This window comes from Micromys minutus, assembly GCF_963924665.1.
Source record: "Micromys minutus genome assembly, chromosome: 29".
NCBI classification, from domain to species: domain Eukaryota; kingdom Metazoa; phylum Chordata; class Mammalia; order Rodentia; family Muridae; genus Micromys; species Micromys minutus.
Window position 1 is genome coordinate 36,145,745 of NC_137964.1, and position 23,016 is coordinate 36,168,760.

The window sequence follows — 23,016 nt, forward strand, 5'->3', positions numbered from 1 at the left end:
TTGTTGATTCTGAAGCCTTCCTGCCTTCCTTCCTGCTCTGCCCCAACTGTAAAGAAGTATCAAGGGAATGAAGAAGAAGATGCTAGCCATTGTCCTCTTTCCATTAGGACTTTCGGAGCCATATTTGATTTCTAGTATTGACTTAAAGAGCCACACATCCCATCTGGCCCCCAAGATGTAAAATACATCTGCCTGTAAAATACACAGCTGACTTTGAAGACTTAGATGAGGCCCCAGAATGTCTCTGCTTGGTACTTCTCACGTTGATTCCTTGTTGGGGTATAATATTCTAGGTGCATGTAAGGGATATTACTGTTTGAGTTCAGGCACTGAAGGTGTGGAGTTGCACAATGGGTCTTGTGCCGTGGCCCTTGTTACAGGCACATAGCAGATACCTGTCGGGACTACGTATCCTCTTTCTCTCACTTCTGGCTTGATCAAGGCCCATTCTACCCCAGGGGCCTTGCTTGCCCCTCGATTGCTGAATATCCTTCTCTACTGCAGTCTCATGAAGGAGAGGGGTCCCTTCCTCTCCAGACCCTTTTCTCTACACCCTCTTTGAATGTCCTCCCCCTGGAAGCTGCTCCACCTCTGATTCTGCTGTTTGTCTAGGAAAACAACTGACTTGTTGCTTGCTCTTTGGCAAAAGCCATGAATGATGGAGTGCAGCAATGCCCTGGTGTGCACTGGCTTGTGTTCCATGCTATCACAGCTTTAGCAACAGTAGTGATGGTCAGCTACTTTCTAATTCTAAAGCCAAACTATTCAGAAAGTCCCTCCTTTCCAGAAGTGACTCTTCTTGTGGCCTCCTTTTACAGTTGTCCATCTTGAGTTGGGTATGAATAGAGTTCTGTGCTTTGGGACTGCTCTTAGTTTCATGTGGCAGTAGTGTATCTGCTCCCATTCTGCGTAATAGTATTTATGAACTTGCCATACTGCTCATGAGACCTACGTATGAATGACTGCTTTGAAGTTTGCTTTTGTAGTGTCTCGTGTGAACATGTACATGTATGTTTTCCTACTGAATGTAAGCCTTGAGGCAGGGGCTCTATCCAGCATGTCTTGCATGTACAACTAGGAGATGCAGCTGAGCGGTATGCTTCAGCAGCATGTGAGTGCTGCAGCAGCTATAGTCTCATGTGGTAGGTGTATTTTGCATCTTGCTGTTGAATAGTGAATCTGAACACCTTCTTCATGAGTTTAATGTCCATTTAACTGTCATCCCCCTTGCCCCAAAGCTGGCAATGAAACCCTAGGCTTCATGTAAGCCTCTACTACTGAGCCACCCCAGTGCCTGGATCATTAATGTTAATTGCCTGGTCAAGTTTTTGGATGTTAGAAACTTTAAGGATGTATTTTATTTTTGTGTGTGTGCATGTGGATGCACATGAGTATTAGTGACTGCATGGACCAGAAAAGAGAGTCAGTTTTCCTGTAACTGCAATTACAGGCTGTTGTGAACTACCCAAGGTGCTAGGAAATGAATTCAGGTCCTCTGAAAAACCAAGTGCACCATCACTCTAGCCTAGTATTTTCAAATGTATGTACTCACATGCAAGAGTGTGTGTGAGTGGGGGCGTCTGTATATGCACATGCGTGAATTTTAGAAGTTTTAGATCTACCTACATGTCTGTCATTGGAATGCCTGTCATCCAGCCTATGGGTGAAACTTAAACGAAGGGAACTACCTTTGGAGGCTTGCTGTTTGTTACGGTACAGACTCCTTCATTTGACAAGTCCGCCTTCAAGTCTCAGTGCAGACTCCCTATAGGCCCTCAAGAGCATCGAGTGTCTGGAGGAAGATGCGCAGAGGTCCACAGAGGAAGCTATGCCTGGATCCAGCACTATAGCTGTGTCCTCAGACTTAGATGGCTCTAGATATGATGAGGAACCATCACAGCTGGAGGAGCTGGCTGACTTTATGGAACAGGTTTGAGGATTTTTTTTTTTTCTCTAGAGTTAAGATTTTTAACATTTGAACCCTTGTATAAATTATGTTTTTTTTTTTTTTTTTTTTTTTTTTTTTTTTTTTTTTTTTTTTTTTGACTAAGAACAGTTACTTTTAAAATTAAATGTTGGTGAAAGATTTTATAAGGAATTATTGATCTTTATTAAGTTGCTACTAACCCAGTTCAAAAAATATATTTTTGAAATAGCTTACACCAATTGAAAAATATGCATTGAATTACTTGGAATTGTTCCATACGACCACTGAACAAGAGAAAGAGAGAAGCAGTGAGGTAAGAGAATCAAGTTTTGGTTAGTGTGACATAGTAAAAGTAAAAATTCTTGGTGTAGAATTTGATTTGAAGTGACTATGACTTTGTGAGATCAAGGGACATCCAAATCCTAGCAGTGCAGGCCTCACCGAGACTGCAATCTTGAAGTCCTGTGCAGGCAGCTGGGTTGCCGTCTTTTTACCTTGGTGTCACTGCACTTGTTTGGAAGCAGCTTGGGGCTGATCAAGGGTTATATGTTGAGGGGCAGAACATGTATAGCAGTAAGAACTGAGACATCCCTTTGGGGAGCTAGAGCTCCACTGTGTGTCCACAGTGGCTGGGTGAGTTGACCACTTGCTCTGATCTCAGAAGTTCTTTTTCCTATGCTTTGTTCTGACAGGATTTGGTGATGGCATCAATGAAGGACTGGGAAACCCGCAATGCCAGAGCCCTACAGGAAAGGGAGGCCCGGCTGCAGCTGGAGCAGGAAGAGGCAGAGCTTCTCACCTACACTCGGGAGGATGCCTACAGCATGGTAAACTAGCCTGCACTTCTTCGGAGAGCTCAGCTCTCTCCTCACCTGACTGCTGCTCTGAAGCACAGTCCTGACAGTAGACACTTCTTTGTTTTTTTAAGATAGAGTTTCTCTGTGTAGCCCTGGCTGTCTTGAATCCGGCTCTATAGACCAGGCTGGCCACAAACTCACAGAGATCTGCTGGCCTCTGTCTCCCAAGTGCTGTGATCAAAGGCTTGTGCCCCCACTGCTGGCAATAATTGACACTTTGAGATCTTAACTTGACTTAATGGATGGGATGTGACTACTAGGATTTAAATAAGACATAATTTTAAATCCATGGTCAAATATAGATTTGTGGCATATAGCATGACGATATGTTTGTGTCAGCCTTTATATGCTTTAAGTATATACTCATAGCCATATGTGCACCATCTTACTTGTGTGCAACTATCTTTTACTACACCACCCAAAAAACCAGCCTTACTCACCAAAGTTACAGTGTCAGGGAGCACAGTATGTGTGAGAGACAGCAACATGTGTGTTAAAGCCTTTGTGTGTCTCAAACTTGTCTGTGTTCCATAGGAGTATGTCTATGAAGATGCTGATGGACAAACAGAAGTCATGCCGGTATGTGACCCCTCTCCCTGAATACCTGATTAAGGGCCAACTTTCCCCACAGCTTGGCAGCTTATGGAACCTGCTTTCTCTCTACAGCTCTGGACACCGCCCACCCCTCCTCAGGATGACAATGATATCTATATTGACTCGGTTATGTGTCTCATGTATGAGACCACACCCATCCCAGAAGCTAAGCTACCTCCTGTTTATGTAAGGAAGGAGCGCAAGCGGCACAAAACAGACCCCTCAGGTGTGCACCTCACTGACTTCTGCCTCTAGGAATTGCCATGCTGATGAGAGGCTAATTCACTGTGGCTCTTCCTCCCTCTGCTGGCATGGGAGGAGGGACCCACACATTGTTTCTTGTACCTTGTTTCTGAGTTCTTCTGTTTTAGGGCAAGGGGCTTGATGCTTACAGTTAGTACTAGAAAACCACTGGGAGGTCGGGTGCCATGACATATATCTGCATTCACAGCCCTTGGGATGCTGAGGTGGAAGGATCATAAGTGTTCCAAGCCAGCCTGTGCTAAGTAGTAAGACTGTTTTGAAAACCCAAAACATAAATACTAAACTCAAGAAACTGGTTTTGCCTTCAGCAGTTGTTTCCATAGTTTCTTGGTCCACTTGCCTCTGTGTGCCTTTTTCTTTTTTCTTTATCTCACTGGGGAGGAGATATCTCAGTGTCCTGTGTTGCTGAACTCTGCTCCTGTTCAGCTGCAGGTCGGAAGAAGAAGCAGCGGCATGGCGAGGCGGTTGTCCCACCACGATCCTTGTTTGACCGGGCAACACCTGGCATGTTGAAAATTCGGCGTGAAGGCAAAGAGCAGAAGAAAAACTTGCTGCTGAAGCAGCAGACACCCTTTGCCAAACCTCTGCCCACCTATGTCAAGTCCTCAGGGGAACCTGCCCAGGACAGTCCCGACTGGCTCATTGGCGAGGACTGGGCCTTGCTACAGGTGAGTGGCTGTGTTATCTTTGGGTTGAGCATTCCTGTGGTTTGTTTGTTCCCCTACATTGGCAATTCATAGTGCTATATGGAGTGTCTTTGACACATAAAGATATCACCAATGCATTTGAAGTGTGTTGACCTATGTGCTCTGAAACCTCAACCTCCAGGCTGTAAAGCAGTTGCTTGAGCTGCCCTTGAACCTCACGATTGTGTCACCTGCCCACACTCCTAATTGGGACCTTGTCAGTGATGTTGTCAACTCCTGTAGTCGAATCTACCGTTCTTCCAAGCAGTGCCGGAATCGTTATGAGAATGTCATCATTCCCAGAGAAGAGGGGAAGGTGAGCTTGGACTCCTTGGTCTTCCTGGAAAGATCTGGCCTTTGCACTGACTAGGTCTTGCTGTGCATTGCTGGGCAGTGTAGCCGTCCCCGTGACTGTGTTGAAGTCAGCCTTCTTGACCAGTGAGGGCCACGTGTAAATAGTACCTGGCACACAGTGTGGATATTTGTGGAGCATCAGCCACCTTGCCCTTGAGACAGGGTTGGTATTAGCAGCATATGAACCAGGTGCCAGCATCTGTGCTGTTTCTGCAGTGTGGAGAACTCCGCCATCAGTCCTTTTTCATCGCTAGTTTTTGTACTTAACTTCAGATGAGTGAGGAAGAACTCTTCTTTTTATTTGGTAACCAGTTCATTTACAGAAGAGTCTGCTCATACTTTCTGTGCTGCAAGCATAGTCAGTGGTTTGACAAGCAGTCTCTTTCTGGGATAACTGAGCATTGCAAGTATTTATTGACTGATAATGTGGCCAAACCATTGTGTCTTTCATTTTAAGAAGCCTACTATGGTTTGCATCCTGGACAAAAATGAGTCGGTGCTGCTGCTCAGGGACATGCAGGCCTCTATTCAGCTTTTCTCCTTTCTGCTCTGAGTTTGTCTGTTTCTGTTTTTCCATTTGGCTTTCTTTACATAGCTCGCTTGCTCTTGCTCTTGCTCGCTCTCTCTCTCTCTCTCTCTCTCTCTCTCTCTCTCTCTCTCACCCTCACCACTTAACCCTAGTTTTTCCCACGTAATACCAACATTTGCAGATGTTCAGCTCTGTTGCCAAGGCATATGTGCAGAGAACACTGTCTTTCTGACCACCACAGTATGTTCATTAGCTTAGGAGCAACAGTAATGTTGACAAGACAGGCATCTAGTCTTTGTTTTGGTACAATTTGTGAAACTGACCTTGGCTTTGAGAGTCATGTATGCCCTCAGGATGAGGATGCCACACTCACCTTACTTCTGTGACCACTCTTTGAACCATCTCTTGTCATTTCTAAAACACTGTGTCAGAACAAAACATTCGTTTGCTTTTTTTTAAAATAAAAAAGCAAGCCTTCCTCATGATACCATTCTGTGATTCCTCTACCGTAAAACTTCCTGAAGTATCACATTCACTCTTTTATGTTCTGGAAGCATTTATAATAATAGCAGCCATTACCTTAATATTGAAAAAAATAAAGCTAAAATATTTTCTTCTCTTATAGCTGATATGTGACGCTAATCCAAAGAAAAAGGCACAAAATATTTATAAGGTACGAGGAGGCGTCTGAATGAGATGGAAAGCTTTGTGTAAGTGCCGTGCAGAGCAGCACAGTGAGACCAGGCTGAGCCTGGGCTGTAGGCCAGAGATAGCACTCAGGGTTTTCTCAAGTGCCTTTCATTCCTGTACAGTAGAACCTTTGCTTCTTCACCCGATGGAACCACACAGTGACTCACTGAGACAGACCCTCAGGGACATTGACAGCCTTCCTGTTATCCACACCCTGTTGAGGCTTGTAACATGGTGGCTAGATGCCATTTGTTGCTGAATATATGTCCTTCTTGCCTTTGGCCTTGTCTTGCCTTTGCTCTGGTGGTGGGTGTGACTCTTACTTTCCCCTCTCCCTGCTTCCCTTTGTTTAATGTTGTTGTTTAAATTGGAGAATGCTTATATAGGGGACAGTGTTCACAAAGCTGATCCATGTAACCGAAACCGTGCACATTCATTTTTTTTTTTAGTTCTGACTTTCCTTGGCATTCTCTCTGAACTTAAGGCATTCCTCCAGCAACAGACGTGTACATGTGTTTATTTGCCTAAGTATATCACAGTTATACTAGGGGTAACTGACTTCAGTAATGGAGTTAGTCAGGGTTCAGAGATACTAAGAGACAGAGTCCTGGGCCAGGCGGGGTTGTGAGCTTGTCTCTGACCTCGTACAGACTTATATCTGGACTTTGTATCTGAGAGCAGGTATTTGGGTAGCAAGTGGACAACTTTTGAATGTCCTTTTGTTCATCTACATTATAAACAGGAAAGATCATGAGGTACAAATGATGTCACAGCCTTGAAGGAATGCAGTCTTAGACATCCCTTTTGCCTTTCTGTTTACTGTGGGTAGAAGGTGTCTGTGTTAGATTGCCACTGCCCTTTAGTGTCTGTGGGTATTAGACTCAACAGTTGAAGACTTGCAGCCAGCCCTGCCCTGTCACCTGCCTTGTGTTAACTCCAGGGTGTGACCCTGAATATTTTGTGCAACAATTCTCTCCTTAGTGAAGGGGAAGGCTCAATTGAGCAAAGGTTCCTAAGGATTGGGGAACATTGCCAGGTACCAGCAAATGATGATCACTCATTGTTGCTACTGTTGTATTAGGTTATCCCAGAAAGAAAGGAAGGGAATGGGACTTGGGTGCAGCCCTTGGAGCTTAGACACAGGCTTCTGATTCAGCAAATGCTGTTTCCAGAGTAGTTGTGTATCAGGCTGATGGTCTAAACTTGATGAGCTCCTGTCATTTTTATTTCAGAGTAAGAACAACCGTCCACTCCGCACAAGCCAGATTTATGCTCAGGATGAGAACGCAACTCACACCCAGTTGTACACAAGCCACTTTGAGCTGATGAAGATGACAGCTGGCAAGAGAAGTCCCCCAATCAAGCCTCTGTATGTTCCTTGGGTTCTAATGTGTTATTTAGATTGTCAGCTTAGAGGCTGCCGACTGAAACTTGCTTCTGATTGGTTGCCCTTGTAACTGTTCTCTTGTTTCTGTTGCAGGCTTGGCATGAATCCCTTTCAGAAAAACCCCAAGCATGCCTCTGTGCTGGCAGAAAGGTACTTCTATGAATTTGACATTTTTTGCCTTTGAAATGAGTTTGTGTAGTTACTTTAGTAGGTTCAGTAGACTACTGATCTATAGTATAAAATAGCATGATCTAAGCTTTAACCATGATGATACAGAACCTTAGCTTGAGAAAACTTGAGGGCTATTACCCTTGATCAGAGTTTTTCTACAGTAGCCCCTGCCAGATAGACAGACACATTAAGAGTCATATCCTGCATTTATAAAGAGTCATCATCCATGCTTTGTGGCAGAGGCTTTGTTGCCAGGTACAGCTAATGTGTTCCAAGGCTGAGAGAGTGATTGCAAGGAAGTTTCTTAGCAGGTTCCTCTTCCCTCCCAGTACAACTTTTGTTGATTGTACCATAAAAGGACATTAAGTTTAGAGACAATTCTTGGTTATTCAATAGAGGAAAAAGAAAATAGCGGGTGGAGGGTGAAATAAGAAGCTGAAACTCTCTTTGGAATTGAGCTCTGGGCTGGATACAAACAGCACTTTTATATGTTCTCTGGGTTAACTATTAGGAAGGAGATCTGCTTGGGTGAAACAGCCACCTCTTTGTCTTCAACACTACATGTGTACACACTGGTCATTTCCTGTCTAACACCTACTTTTCTGTTAAGTCCTGTGTGTCTCCTTATCATAAAGCTGTGAGAGTGGTCATTGCCAAGAGTCAACTCATGGCACATTTGCTGAGAGCCCAGTAGCAGTTCAAGGCTCCCTTTAGCAGTGCCTGTGTGACCTGGGCTGTTCACCTCTCAGTGTTCTATATCTCAGTATTGGACCACCATGTGCAAACTCGAAAGCCCAGCCCTGTATAACTCATTGGCACCTCAGCAGCAGTGCTTATTGGTTGGGTGAAATAATCAGGTAATTCAGTTGTTGTTTTTGTTAATAGGTCAAGGGCTAGCAGAGCACATAGTGCTTAATGAACAATGTTGGTATGCCTTTCAGAGGTGTGTGTAGCATAAAGGAGGAAAGAGAGGATCTTCAGAGGTAGTTGTGTTCTGTGTATAGTATAGGACATAAAGGAGGATGCTTAGGGTTTGGGAAGCATAGTTTCAGGTGTTAGGGGGTGTTTAGTTACCTCCTAGGAAGGTAGTTTGTGAGCTGGGCCTGGAGAGAGAAGACAAAAGAGACTCAGTCACCAGAGCAGTATAGGCAGAAAACTGAGTGTGCTGTAGGGACTGTGAGACGTTCATGGGCTGAGCAGGGCACTCGTGTAGCTAGACGTGAGCAATAATGAGGTCACCTTGGTCTACTGTGTAATTGAGCTGGGTGAAAACCTTACAGCATCTACTCTGAGGTGTTAGAACAAAGGTTGTCTATTCAGCGGGAATAGGAGGTGGGGTGGCATTTGTCTGATATTCTGGGATAGCTTTCGACAGGCTTTAGGTTCTTTGGTAGGCCGTGGAAGACTTGTGGAGTTCATGGAGTACTACCTGATAGTGGATTCCTGAAACTGCAGAAAGTAGTGTATGTTGGGGAAGTGGGTGAGGTTGGTTGTATGTTTTCTTTTTGAGACAAGGCTTTAGTACAAACTGGCCTTGAATTTGGGGTAATCCTCCTGCCTCAGCCTCCAGAGTGATGGTAATCCTGTACAGGCAGTCGTGATCTACCATGTGCTGTACAATTTTTTTCTTAAGTAAAAACCTTTCACTTTTGATTTAAGCACTACATGACTCTTTTTTTTTTTTTTTTTTTTTGACATATATACATTCCCATCATTCTCTTTTTGTAAATTTGTTTATTTGGGGTTTTTGTTTGTGTCCTTTCTTTGGTTGGTGGTTTTTTGTTTATTTTATTTCTTTTTAGAAGCAGGATTTCTCTGCGTATCCCTGACCATCCTGGAACTCTGTAGACTGGTTGGCCATGAGCTTAGAGATCTGCCTGCTTCTGCCTCCTAAATGCTGGGATTAAAGGAGTGTACCACCCCTGTCTGACTGTTTTTTAACGAAAGCCTGAAATATAGTCATTCTGGTAATTGAGACTGTGACAGTTACTATAATAATTGAGTAGTGTATACAGTATACATCCTGGACCAAAACAGAGCTCACACCCTGAGCTGGAATAAGTGAGACAAAGTATGCTATTGAGAGCAACATATAGTTTAAAACTAATGATTTATAGGGCTGATGATTGGCTCAGCAGATAAGAGTAAATCTTTTTTTTAAATTAAATCTTTAAAAGCAACAAAAAACCTAATGAATTGTTTCTGGAATTTCTCAAGCAATATTTTTGACCACGGCTCATACATGTAACTGAAGCTGTAGATGAGATAGCTTTTTAACTTTGGCTTTTTACTTTTAAGTGGAATCAACTATGACAAGCCACTGCCTCCCATTCAAGTTGCATCTCTCCGTGCAGAGCGAATTGCAAAAGAAAAAAAGGTACAGTGCCTGAAACCCGGGTCTTCTCAAAAACATGCTGCTGTAACATGCTGTCATCCTACGCTGGGTCCAGTTCCTTTAGCAGCTTCTTTTCCTACCTGGTCCTTTTAGGCTTTGGCTGATCAGCAGAAGGCACAGCAGCCGCCGGTGACACAGCCACCTCCTCAGCAGCAGCAGCAGCAACAGCAACAGCCGCAGCAGCAACAGCAGCCGCAGCAACCACCACCACCTCCACAGCAGCCACCACCACCAGTGCCCCAGCCACAGGCAGCAAACAGTCAGACACCAGCAGGGCAGCCTGTTGTCCAGCCCCAGCCCCAGGTCCAGGCCCAGCCACAGCCTGTACAGACACAGTCAAAGGGACAGCCCACAATGACAACTGTGGGCAGTGCTGCTGTGCTGGTGAGAGCCTCTAAACCCACAGTCTGTACACCTCCCTCTCTGAGAACTCAGGGTGCATCCTGGGGTATGCCTGCATTTTCAGCCGGCCGAGCCATCCTGATAGCTTGGTCTGCTGAAGCCACTCTTTGGTTGAGGATCAGGACTCAGGAGACCTTGGTCCTACAGTTGGCTGTAGTCACACACACTTTTAATCCAAGCTTGAAGGAGATTAAGACAAGATTGTGAGGATGAATGCAGCCCTAGCTGTTAAACAAGACCACAACTCAGACAAAAGAGAAGCTGTGTTTTGTAAAATAAGTCAGATGTCACTCTGCAAGTGGACAGAGCAGTGCCTTCTGGGTCACTGTGCATGCACCGCTACCACCTGGGGATGGCACTCAAGCTCACCTACGTTCTCAAGCTATAAGTGCACAAACAGACAAAGGAAGTTCATAGTGTGGCCAGCACCGGTGTTAACATAAGTGCTTAAGTTCTTTTTCTGTGGTGTTCATCACACAGTCATTGAAGCCATTTGTAGTCACATTTGAAGAGAACAGACTCTGTGCTAAGTTGGATGACACTTAAGGCTGTCAGCCAGGCATGAAAGTATTTGTGTGGTGTGTACAAGTACACAGGAATGCTATTACATACAAAGGTCAAAGATTTGGGTACTGCTCTCAGAAGCCATCCACTCCTGTTTTGGGGATGGGCCTTCACCTGGTGCTGGTGCTTACAGATTTGGCTAAGTAGGCTGGCCAGTGGACCCCAGGGATCCTCTTGTCTCTGCTTCCCCAATACAGGAATTACAGGCACACACTACTTGGAGGTTTTTATATCCATGAGAGTTAAATTCAGATTCTCATACTCGCAAAGCAAGCACTTTACCGAGACATTCTTCAGACCTTTACTCCTTAGATTTGAGCTGTGGTAGGTTTTTGTATGTGGTTGGGCAGCATTCTCCCTTCACTCAGATGATACATTTACTAAACCCTATATTGTATGGGGGGGACTTTCTAAGTAAGTTTGATGGGCAATAACTCCTGCCCATTGAAGTTTGTCTTCCTATATAGGATAGAATAATAATCACAGGACGAATTTGGACAGTGATTGGTTGATAGGAAGATTCAAAAGTGACAGGGTAGCATTGGCGAGAAGGGAAGCAGCCAGTACAGAGGCTTGCATGTAGCCAGTGTGAGGGAAGGGACTCGGGGCTGAAGATAATGCATTCGGTGAGGGGCAGCATGGGAAAGGGAGACAGCCCTGATGGTGAGCAGACTAAAAGCAGCCAAGGGAATAAATATGCTCTGGACTTTGCATTGGCTGATGATAATTGATTTTGCAGAGTTTATGCAGCAGAAGGCCTGGCCTGAAGTTAACCTGAGTTTCTGTTTTCAATAGGCAGGAACCATTAAAACATCAGTCACTGGGACAAGCATCCCAACAGGTGAGGAGGGTGCAGAGGGCTTGAAAACAAGAGCTCAGTCTTTCTTTTCTCCTCTGGCCTCACGACCATGTTGTCCTCTTTAGGCACTGTAAGTGGAAATGTGATTGTGAACACAATAGCCGGTGTCCCTGCTGCTACTTTCCAGTCCATTAACAAGCGTCTGGCATCACCTGTGGCTCCTGGAGCTTTGACTGTGAGTTGTTCCCATGGTCAGAGAGCATACCATGACTTGTATTCTGGGAAGACTGCTTCTTGAACATACCATAGATGAAAAAAGTAACTGGTCTAGTTTGAATTTCTTGAATAAGCAGCTGATTAGTTTGCGAATCAGTCAGGTGTTAGGAAACTGTTTTCTTTTGTATAATTAGGGAAGGATGAATGTCCCCATAGGACAAGTTTTCAGAGAGAAGAAAGGTGGTATATAAAGAAACAGCAGCCAGTCACCTTGGCCTACTTGCCATTATAGAGAGTATGGTGTGCTCTGGTAGTGGGGCTCAGAGCTGTATGAGAGCAAGCAACCTGATTCTCCAGGGTGAAGGCAACTGGACAGGAGAGAGCCATCACAAGCACTAAGGTTGGCTGTGGGAAGATGATCCCCCTAGGTGAAGAGGAAGTGCCCTCTGTGGCATAGCACAGGGCATGTGGTCAGAAAATTTCTCTAGTGTCAGCCACCTGCTTTTCTTTTCATAGCCCACAGTCAAAATAAAACACATTACAATATACTTGATTCTCTGATACCAAGCCTGAAAAGCAGCAGCCTGCCTCTTGTATAAGAAGTGACATCTCAAAGATCTAATACTCTTACATCAGCATGCTGTTTCCCACTGCGGTTTATGATATCCTACAGAGATAGACCCAAAAATGGATGGAGTTAGGGATGGTACACATACATAGATACGCATGCTGTGTGTAGTCAATGGGATTGTTGAGCATGCCAAGAGAAGCCAGAAAGGAAAGCACTGTCCTCACCAGATGACACCAGAACAGTTGGGGAGCTATACAGTAAAAATGAATCTTGACAATTTGCACCTTTTTGTTTGTTTTCTTTTTATGCCTCTGCCTCCCGAGTGCTGGGATTAAAGGCGAGCACCACTATGCCTGGCTGAATTCATTTTGCATGTGACAAGCCATTGAAAGTATGGACTTCTGGAGGGAAAGATAATATCTTGCCTTATGGTGGGCAGCTGTGATAACATTCCTGTGTTACCTTTCTAGACGTCTGGAGGTTCTGCTCCTGCTCAGGTGGTCCACACCCAGCAACGAGCAGTTGGTTCTCCAGCCACTGCCACCACTGACCTTGTGTCCATGACAACAACTCAAGGTGTTCGAGCAGTCACTTCCGTGACAGCCTCAGCTGTGGTCACTACCAACCTGACTCCAGTGCAGACCCCAACCCGCTCTTTAGTAACCCAGGTGTCTCAAGGTAAAGGGGCTTGGTGTTTCCCTGAGCCAGTGTCTGCTATTAGAGCTTCAGTTTGCAATTATTCTCCAGAGGAGTTGAGGATACGAAGGTCTAACAAGCCAGCCTCTTTACAGCCACAGGGGTTCAGCTACCTGGAAAAACCATCACCCCTGCTGCCCATTTCCAGCTTCTTAGGCAGCAGCAGCAGCAACAGCAGCAGCAGCAGCAGCAACAGCAGCAGCAGCAGACTTCCCAGGTGCAAGTTCCACAGCTCCAGGGCCAGGCCCAGTCTCCTGCACAGATCAAAGCTGTGGGCAAGCTAGCACCGGTAAATATGTCCTTCATTATAACGTCACAAGCATGCCTAGTCTTTCTTCAATTCAGAACCTATTTTGCAAAAATCCAGCATTGCCTCTAGGTAAAGAGCCTGCTTTCTTGTATTTAAACAACTTTCCATCCAGTAAGCATGCATCAAGCTTCTAAGAAGCATTGGGAAACCTGGGTTTCCTGCTGGAGGTAATCTGGAATCCTATACAGTGTATTGCCATAGCTTGTTTTCCATAGGACTAAGATGGGAAGCGTTCTAGAAGGACAGTACAAAAGCACTCCTCGGGGCTCCTCTTCAGGAGCAGCTAGGTCACAGCACAGTAGCTTCTCTTTGTTGCTTGTTTTGAACATTGATGTTTCTTTCTAGTTTTTGCCAGTCTGCTATCTTGCTGTTTTTTGTGATAATGTGTTTCCTGTAGAAGGTAATGCTATGTTTTTGCCACAAATGCAGAATCACTAGTATGCAGCATCAAAAGAAACCAGAAAAATACATACAATGTGAACAAGGACTTTTCTGGTGATTCCTACTCACTGCTGGGCTTGATCCTTTGAGCTGCTGGTCAGAGGCTTGACACACTAGAGATGAGGTAGACCCACCTCTGTGAGGCTTAAGAAGGACCCAGAGATGTTCTTTTTTTGACTATGTCTGTTCTTGTTCTATTGTGACCTCTTGAGTGTTTATCATCACTTTAACCTTGATCCTGTTGAGAAGTGTTAATCAGGTACCTCAGTTAGGAGCTACCCTGCTATGTGTAGTTACTAGGTACATGTCTTAAATCATTTGAAATGCCACAAACTCATTCAGCTCCTCATTCAATAGTTATGTTTCAAAGCTCCCCATAGCGCCCCACCTCCTCCTGAAAAGCTGTGGCCGCTGAATTAGACAGCCTTGTCTGTCCTTTCTGTCTATAAGGCCAGCAGAGGCAGGTTGTCACTGAGGCTGCTCCAGTCAGCATGTCCTACCCACATTCTCCTAATTCAGTTTCCAAGTCATTCTCATCTCTTATACATCCAGAGAGATCTGTTAGGAACAACTCATATAGTTGGGGGATAGGAGGGTGATTTTTTTTTTTTTTTTTTTTTTTTTTTAGTGTTTTCTGAACTTGACATCTTTGTGGTTTTGAGTCTGATGGTATCATATAGTTATTGTTGGACTTTTTCTTCTACTTGCATTGTGCTAGAATTGCAGTCTCGAGCCACCATACTCAGCTCATGATCTTGTTTTCTTGATGTTTGTACTTCTTTGAAAGGCATACGGTTTATTGCCAAGTTACTACTACTATTGGTGGAGCTTAATTACAAAGTCATTAACTATTTAGACTGGTTGTGAGAAGTAAGAGCCTGGAAAGCTTGGTTTGATCTTAGTCATCTGTCAGAGTTGCTATTCTGTTTCTTCAGTGAGGTACTAAGTTTCATTCAGTGCCCACTTGGCAGTGCGGATGGTTTGCATTCTGCATCTCAGTTAATGTACCTGATTTCTCAGAGATGGATGGTGGCTTATGGTTAGCTCGTGTGGAGGACATATCTTATTTGGGTTTCAGGAACACATCATCAAGATGCAGAAACAGAAGATGCAGCTGCCACCACAGCCCCCACCACCACAGGCCCAGCCAGGTCCCCCACAGCAACCAGCGCAAGTACAAGTGCAGACTCCACAGCCCCCACAGCAACAGCAGAGTCCTCAGCTCACCACAGTCACAGCCCCACGGCCCGGGGCTTTGCTCACTGGCACCACAGTTGCCAACCTCCAAGTGGCCCGGCTTGTAAGTTCCAGTTCATATGTGTGTTGTCCAAAGTACCATCTCTGCATTTTCCCAAAGCTTTTGCTTTGTTCTTTACATTTGTGGGGGGATGTATGTCTATGTTGGAAACTCTTTTGAGTCAGTTTTCTTCCATCTTTACAAGAGTTCTAGAGACTAAACTCAAAGTGCTAGGATTGCATAGCATTCACCTTTACCTGCTGAAGATTTGGTTCTTAGAGAGGATGAGGTATTAGATTTGTGGCAAGTTGTGCTAGAGCTTCTTATAGAACCAGCGAGTGTCACCAGGCCTGTAGTGACCAAGTGGTTGGGAACAGCAGGTGAACAGCAAAGGGAGGCACAGCACATTAGCTGTCCTATTCTTTGCCAGGGAAGGGAAAGGGCAATGGCAGTACAACTAGAGCACAGGACCACTGTGTGTGTGTGTGTTGCAGACACACAGGTGCCACTTCACTGGTGATCACTTGGCAGCAGGGAGAGAGACTTTGAGGTATAAAGGAATCAAGATAGTGGTGTTTGGGGGAGATGCACACACTGTGGTTGGTGTGCTTGGAATCTTCTGTGTCACACACAGCAGCCAATGATGGGTGCTCCTTGGAGGGCTGGCAGCCATTGCTACCCCTAGGCACTCTGCACCAGTCTCTCGGTATTTTGTGTTGAGCTACATTTTACAAATGAAGGAACTGTAGCACATGGGCTAAATACCTGCTCAGATCCTGTACTTAGTAACTGTAGCTTGAGATAGGGCCTCGGTCCCAGGCACTTGGGCTCTGCTGTGTGTAGTAAGTCTTTGTCAAGGGTCCCTCCACCAAAGAGGAAGTCTGAGGATGACTTATTTCAAAAAGAAGACTGTTGTGCTTGTGTTTACAAAACTGCAAATCCGCGGAATGGTAATGGCTGTTGCAGAGAGACTGTAGTAATTTTGCCACAAACCTCACATGCTCATGAATACAACAGTGCTCTTACCTCCGATAGAAATTGTTGGTTGGGCTGTAACCTAGAGACATTCAGAAGGCTGGTTAGCAACCGGATTAGTTCCTTTCCTTTCCTCCTTGATGTGATATCATGGTGGGGAGTTGTGGCAGTGTGAGAAAGAGACAGGCAATATCGTCTCTGCAGTTGGGGAACAAAAACAAATGCTGACATCAGCTCATCAGGCTCAGTCTGGGCTCCCAGTCCACATTCAGGGCCTGTCTTCGTCTTCCCCTCAGCTGTGCAACCTCCCTTCAGTCTTTCCCCAGAGGGTTGTCTCCTGGGCAGTTCTAAATCCAGTCAGATTGACAGTGAAGGCTAACCTTTCATCAAGAGCTTTAAAAGTGGCTGTTGTAAAGGGAGAGGGTATGGAATACAAGTGACTCGTCCTACTATGTTATTTTTGTACAGATGGAAGAGATGCTTAGAAGGATGTCGTTTTCAGTTTCCTGTGTGTGGGCTTTTACTGTGGGTAGCTTTTACTTTCTTAAGTTTCTTTCTGTTCATGTGTTTGGATAATCTCTATATACAAAATTGACTAATTTCCATTGTCCTTTTGTAGAATGTAATTTTAGGAGAAAAGCACTTGGTAGCAGTGTGGAATAGCTGTAGGATCAGGTAGCCTTGAGTGGCTGTAGCAGTAATCTTGGGAGAGAAGGGAGTGGAAGCCAGAGGATGGAGAATAAGTGGCACGTGAATGGTGAGAGCTATGTCTGGAATCTTACGGACATCAGAACATGGCAGCAGGACTGACAACCCAGAGGTCTTGTACAGATCCTGTCCCCATGTATCTGTTTCTGGCAAGCAGAGGACCCTGGGCTGGCCTCACGATTTTAGATTTTCCATTTAGTCCATCCTTATCAATTTTCTTGACTTCTGGTCAAAAAATGTTTTTAAAAAATTAGGAAAGAGAAGACACACAATGTCTGAATTTCTCTGGATTCTCCTGTTATTTCTACTGTTTAGACCCGAGTCCCTACTTCTCAGCTGCAGGCACAAGGGCAGATGCAAACTCAGACGCCCCAGCCTGCTCAGGTGGCCTTGGCAAAGCCTCCGGTGGTATCTGTCCCAGCAGCTGTGGTCTCCTCGCCAGGGGTCACGACCCTGCCTATGAACGTTGCAGGGATCAGCGTGGCAATTGGACAGCCACAAAAAACAGCAGGTACCTTCCTGCAGCCTCCTCTTGCTGCATGCCTTTCCCAGGTGGCCGTGTGGTACACAGGGAGGTTTTTCTGGTGGAGATGGTCACTGCCTTGCTCTGTCCTAACATTGGCTTTACACATGTTGTCCCTAGGGCTGAGTGTAAGTTTTGGCCCTTGGTTTTAACCATTAACATTCTGATATTTTCCACGTTTCATCATTTATGAGATAGAAACACAACATACACCTAGAGTCTGCTTAGTTTGTTTGCCTTAGGACAATTTTAGTACTTAATTTTTTTCTGAACAGAACCTGGATAAGCAGGGAGCCTCTGCCAGGACCTGCCTAACTGACATATGTTCTTGTAGGGCAGACTGTTGTGGCCCAACCCGTACATGTCCAACAACTGCTGAAGCTCAAGCAGCAGGCTGTCCAGCAGCAGAAGGCCATCCAGCCACAGGTTGCCCAGGGCCAGGCTGCTGTCCAGCAGAAGGTATGGTTTCTTGTGTGAAGTTTTACTTTGTGCTGGGGGAAGGGTCCAGAGTAAATGGGCTACAGGCCTCACAAGGTGTGGGGGTGCTAATGTGGTCAGATGTAGCTGATGGTGCTAGGCTGGGTGAACTCAAGCTGGACACCAGGTATGGATTTTTTTTTTTCTCACTGGGACTGTGTGGGATCAGACAGGAGATACTGCTTCCTGTACATAGTGACTTACTGCCATAGGTATCACCTAATGGCAGAAAGGTAGGGCAATGCCAGGATCTTGGGATGGTCCTGACTGTTATCTAGCAGTTGTGGAGGCTCTGAGTAGGGAAGGAACCCAGTTGTCAACTCTGAGCCTCTGCTGTCTCTTTTCTTCAGCTAACCACCCAACAGATCACTACTCAGGGCCCGCAGCAGAAGGTTGCCTATGCTGCCCAGCCAGCCCTTAAAACCCAGTTTCTGACCACACCCATCTCCCAGGCCCAGAAATTGGCTGGGACTCAGCAGGTGCAGACTCAGATCCAGGTAAGCCTGGTACTGTGTGCAACTCCATGCCGTGGCACTGTGAGAAGTACTTGTTATTTTCAGGGACTTTCCAGGAAAGACACTGAGATGTCCCAGTCAGATTTGTATACACCCCCCACTGTTGCGGTAAATATTAAAAATGGTAGCCTTTTATCCTGTGCTATGGCTGTCACCCATGGGGCCACATGGCACTGCAGGGTATCTCTAACCTAGTGGTTCCATGCTGCCTCTAAGAACTCAGGCGTGGGTCACTCCCCCCCCCCCCTGTGTTGTTTTCATTCACTTTCTCCACAACCATTAACTTATGAAACAGGTTTGTATGTTAAATTCTCAATCCACAAACCCTCTACACAGTAAGCTTACAACCAGTGGACAAAAATATAAACTGTACATATAGTTAAGATAAATAGACGCTTAGAAACCATCATAACGACCTTATCAATCTAGAGATGCGCTGAGATAAGCATCCATGCCTGCTTCCATCTTGCTCCTCTCCAAAATTACTACTACTTTTCTGCTTTCCCAGACTTTTTATCCTGCCCCACTCTCTAATCACCTAGCACCTTGACACCACTCCCCACCCCCATACACAGAGAGCGGTGGTGGGGGAAGAGAAAACACCAAGACCAAAGTTACCAAATATATGGAATTTATTTGGAGAAGTATTTCTGGACTGCACCCTGTGGTTGATAATTCCCAGTGACACTTCATTGAAGAAAACTGATTTTTCTCTCTCCCAGCATGTTACAATTGCAGAAAGCTTCTTGGTTAGAGGTGGGATTTTGTGTCTACTTCCCACAAGTATTAATTTGTATGAGTGTTTGCACACATTTTGAACTTTTAGATTCATGAACTGCAACAGGCCTTAGGATCCCCTGTGTGCATACTTGAGGTTACAGAAATCTGAATAAAACAGGTAGTTTGAAGATGGTTTTAGGCTGGCCTTGAACATGCTGTAGATATAGTCCATGTTGACCTCAAACTGAGTGCTAGGGGTTGTAGGTGCTGCCAGTCTGTATGGTGAAGCTTCTATAATTCTGGGAATTCAACCTGCAGCTTCTGTGACAAGAGACTTGTGCAGCAAATATCTGCAGGAGGTGAACACAGGGTAGGAAGTTTTGTTTTACAGAAGTGAGCTCTTATGATGGATGAAACAACTTGGAAGTCTCAGTGCCTGTCCTGGTGAAGTCTCCTGGTCCACTTAGACACGGTGCCACTAATTTGCACTAATGTTGCAGTTCAAATTTGAAGTCCAATTTACTAAAAGAGAAAGTTAGAATATGAAACTAAAAATCCTCTTGAGTTATGGGTTATGAAGGTTGTTCTTTACCCTCCTAGGATCCAGGTGAGCACACTTGAGATTGTTTGTCCATATTACCTGCTATTGTGTTTGCTTTAAAAAAAAAAAAAAAAAAAACATGGCATTTTGAATCCTAAGTCTGCCTTGTTTTGTCAAAGGTTGCAAAACTTCCTCAAGTTGTGCAGCAACAAACACCTGTGGCCAGCATACAGCAAGTCGCATCAGCTTCTCAGCAGGTAAGCTGTGCAGAGACCTGGGGGAGGGGTGGTCACAGTTCATTGAAAAGTGATGCTAGTGATTAAGAGCTTTTGGTTTTCATAGTGCACACCACAAGATGAACTTGCAGGGAAAATGACCAGGGAATTTTCAGAGCAGGACCACTAAGCTTAAGGACTTGGCTTTTGCCTGAACCTGCCCTCGACAGGCACTTGTAGGATCCAGGTTGGAGGCAAGGTGGCAAGTGACAACACCCCTTTGTGACCCAGAGCCGTCTTTACTTTGGTGCAGCATTTGTCTCAAATATTTTCACTTTAAGCTGCCTGTGAAGAAACCAAACAATGTTACACTGGTCCAAATCCTTTGCTGTTTTTCTGAGACCATGGGGTGTATGCAGTAGTTCCTTGCTAGAAGGGGTAGGCTAGCCAGAGCTGTTCTCTGGTGATGTGTGCTTTCTGATCTTGGCTTAGGCTTCTCCACAGACAGTGACACTCACACAGGCAACAGCAGCAGGGCAACAGGTACAGATGATCCCAACGGTGACTGCAACAGCCCAGGTGGTGCAGCAGAAGCTCATCCAGCAGCAGGTGGTGACTACAGCCTCAGCATCACTGCAGACCCCTGGTGGCCCAAGCCCAGCACAGCTTCCAACCAGCTCTGATAGCCCGAGCCAGCAGCCAAAGTTACAAATGAGAGTCCCTGCTGTGAGGTTGAAGACGCCCACCAAACCTCCTTGCCAGTAGGATGGAAACTGGTGGGCGCTGTGCTAAGGCTGTCCTGGTAGAACTCTGCACTGTGGACTCTGGGATCTGCTGATGTAGGGTGGCTACACAGCTGACTTTGTCCTGTATGTATGTGACAGTCCCTGTTTAGGCAGTGCACACAGTTGAGTTTCTCTTAGTGTGCACCGCTCAGTACTTAGTAGGGCTGCATATCTTACCATTGTTGTGCACATGCATTGTAATCTTTCAACAGAAGATGTCAGACCATCAGAGATCCTCTCAAAAGTGCATATATCCTTTTCGACATGGCTTATGTTACAGGCATCCATCTTGCTCCAGTGAACATTACCTTTGATTTGAATGAAGCGCTGGGGCTAACACCATCTCTGCATATTTGTTTAGACACCTTTTACTAGGCACTTCCACGGATCCCTTACAGTTGGAACAAGCTAGTTTGGGTCTAGGATACTATACTACACTGTTTTCCTGGTCTAGGCTTAATCTGGAGGCATCATTTGGTCCACCCCACCCCTGGCAGCTGTCCTGACTGAACTGTTTTATCTGTTATGGTCGTTGCAGCTGAAGAAGGGAAAGGGGTCAGTTAGAATGAAGCCGAGTCCTATGTGTTTACTATTCTCACTACTGCAAGGTGACATGTGGCATTCATGGACATAACAAGCTAACTATGCCTTCTTACTTGCCAGAGTAGAAGGTCCATGTTCCACATCCATGCTGAAACCTATTTTATGGCTTAGGTCACCCGAGGCCTGTGCCGTCATGTCAGAACCACAGCCTGGAAGACAGAAGTGATTGTACCGTGTGCCATCTATCATGTCTGAACCGCCTTTGTGTCCTGTGTGGGCAGGAATGTGACAATATATCCCATCCTGATGCCACCCAGAACTCACTTTTGAGCTCTTAATGTGAAACTTGGGGGGGGGGGGGGAGTAGCAGGTGTTAAGAGGTCCTGTATGTGGTCTCAAACAAAGCCCCATCATTTTGTCTTGTGTGTTGGGGGTTCCTGGGTACTTGGTACCTGGCTCCCAGCAGCAGCAGTTCTGTTCCCTGTAGGTCCATGGCTTCAGTGCCCAAGCCAAGTGTTTGGTGAGAGAAGCAGAGTCTTCATTTTTGGCAGTTGCTTTTATTTTTAAACCAGATAGCTGTTGTGTTTTTTAAAAAGTGTAAGAAACAGGACTGAATTGTAAATACTTTGTAAACACAAGCATTTGTACTTGAATAGGATTTTAAAAGGACAAGATGTCCTACTAAGCAAAGGCTAATAAATAACCTTTCTACACCCTTCTTGTTCTGTCTTTTATAGACCACTGTTTGGGTTAAGGATGTGTTTAATTTACAAGGTTAATAAACAAAAGAAGCAATGTTGGCACCAAAGTTTTCCTCTTTAGCTACCTGGCAACAAGACTGCTCATTTCTACTTCCTGATACAGAGTTCCTCTTCGATCCTAGATGATCAGGTGACCAGTGCACAACCATACAAAGTCCTCTCCGGTGGGGGGGGGGGGGGGGGAGAATGCTTCATTTCTGCTTAGGACTATCAAGGGCTACTTCTAGACTCAGGTTGAATTTACATCTGACACTCCATTTGCAGATCAACACAAAGTAGCCCCAAGAACTGAAAACCAGATCCAAACACCCATTCCATAAAGGCAAGACCAGATAACTATATCAAAAACACTACCAGTGATCTCATTCCTAATACCTAGATCCCAATGCAAGAAAACTTTCTCCAGTGCCAACCATACATAAGTCTAATTTGTCTCTCAACAGATTTAGAAAAGCTGAAAACACTATGCGTGTACTTGGCTATAAAGAAACACCAAAACTCATAGAAGCTGAACAGCATGGATGAAAACTGGGTCAAGGGAGAAATCAAAAGAGCAATTAAATTCCTAGAATGAAAATGAAAACACACCAAGTAGTGGTGCCACACTTTAATGAGGCTGGCAGCTCTCAAGCCCAGCCTGGTCTATTGAACAACTAGTTCTAGGACAACTGGTGCCAGAGAAACCCTGTCTGAAACCTAAGGGAGGAGAAGAAAGAAAAATGAACAAACAATATACTACAAATACAGTCCTAAGGATGCTAGGAAGTCCTAAGAGGGAAGCTCATATCACTAAAAACCTTCCAGAAACTGGAGACCTTCAAAAACAGTCAAAAAGAGCACATTAGAAATAACCAGAATCAGAGCGAAAATTAGTGAAATTGAAACAATGAAATGGAGAGGTGGTTCTTTGAGATCATTAGCAATATTGGCAAACCCTAACCAAAAGAAACACGAGGACCCAAATTAAAACCAGTCCAGTCAAAAAGGAAAACATTGCAATAAATACTGAGAAAAAAAATGACGGAATCCTAAGAACATACTTTAAAAAAATTATATTCTACTGAGCTGGAGGATCTAAAATTGATGAATTTCTATATACATATGGCCTAGCAAAATTAAAATGAAAATACCTATAAAAACCCATGAGATAAAAGCAGTAATCA

At 45.0% G+C, this 23,016-nt stretch overlaps 1 protein-coding gene across 8 annotated transcripts in view; it reads left to right on the forward strand.

Moving 5' to 3' along the window:
- The window catches only part of EP400 (E1A binding protein p400), a 95,212-nt gene extending 73,136 nt beyond the window's left edge, over window positions 1-22,076 (forward strand). For 3 of the 8 annotated variants that reach the window (XM_080941060.1, XM_080941065.1, XM_080941064.1), the window contains 22 exons: window positions 1,772-1,930; window positions 2,157-2,240; window positions 2,620-2,754; window positions 3,319-3,363; window positions 3,451-3,604; window positions 4,069-4,310; window positions 4,471-4,644; window positions 5,837-5,884; window positions 7,134-7,270; window positions 7,382-7,438; window positions 9,758-9,836; window positions 9,948-10,238; window positions 11,616-11,661; window positions 11,745-11,854; window positions 12,877-13,084; window positions 13,198-13,391; window positions 14,932-15,153; window positions 17,089-17,284; window positions 17,631-17,755; window positions 18,124-18,270; window positions 19,729-19,806; window positions 20,257-22,076. In XM_080941060.1, coding sequence (XP_080797186.1) covers window positions 1,772-1,930; window positions 2,157-2,240; window positions 2,620-2,754; window positions 3,319-3,363; window positions 3,451-3,604; window positions 4,069-4,310; window positions 4,471-4,644; window positions 5,837-5,884; window positions 7,134-7,270; window positions 7,382-7,438; window positions 9,758-9,836; window positions 9,948-10,238; window positions 11,616-11,661; window positions 11,745-11,854; window positions 12,877-13,084; window positions 13,198-13,391; window positions 14,932-15,153; window positions 17,089-17,284; window positions 17,631-17,755; window positions 18,124-18,270; window positions 19,729-19,806; window positions 20,257-20,529 — 3,204 coding nt within the window. In that variant the 3' untranslated portion in view covers window positions 20,530-22,076. The remainder of the gene's footprint in view (window positions 1-1,771; window positions 1,931-2,156; window positions 2,241-2,619; window positions 2,755-3,318; window positions 3,364-3,450; window positions 3,605-4,068; window positions 4,311-4,470; window positions 4,645-5,836; window positions 5,885-7,133; window positions 7,271-7,381; window positions 7,439-9,757; window positions 9,837-9,947; window positions 10,239-11,615; window positions 11,662-11,744; window positions 11,855-12,876; window positions 13,085-13,197; window positions 13,392-14,931; window positions 15,154-17,088; window positions 17,285-17,630; window positions 17,756-18,123; window positions 18,271-19,728; window positions 19,807-20,256) is intronic. The other 5 variants (XM_080941063.1, XM_080941066.1, XM_080941067.1 and 2 more) reach the window with 3 other exon arrangements.
- Window positions 22,077-23,016: the final 940 nt, after the last annotated feature.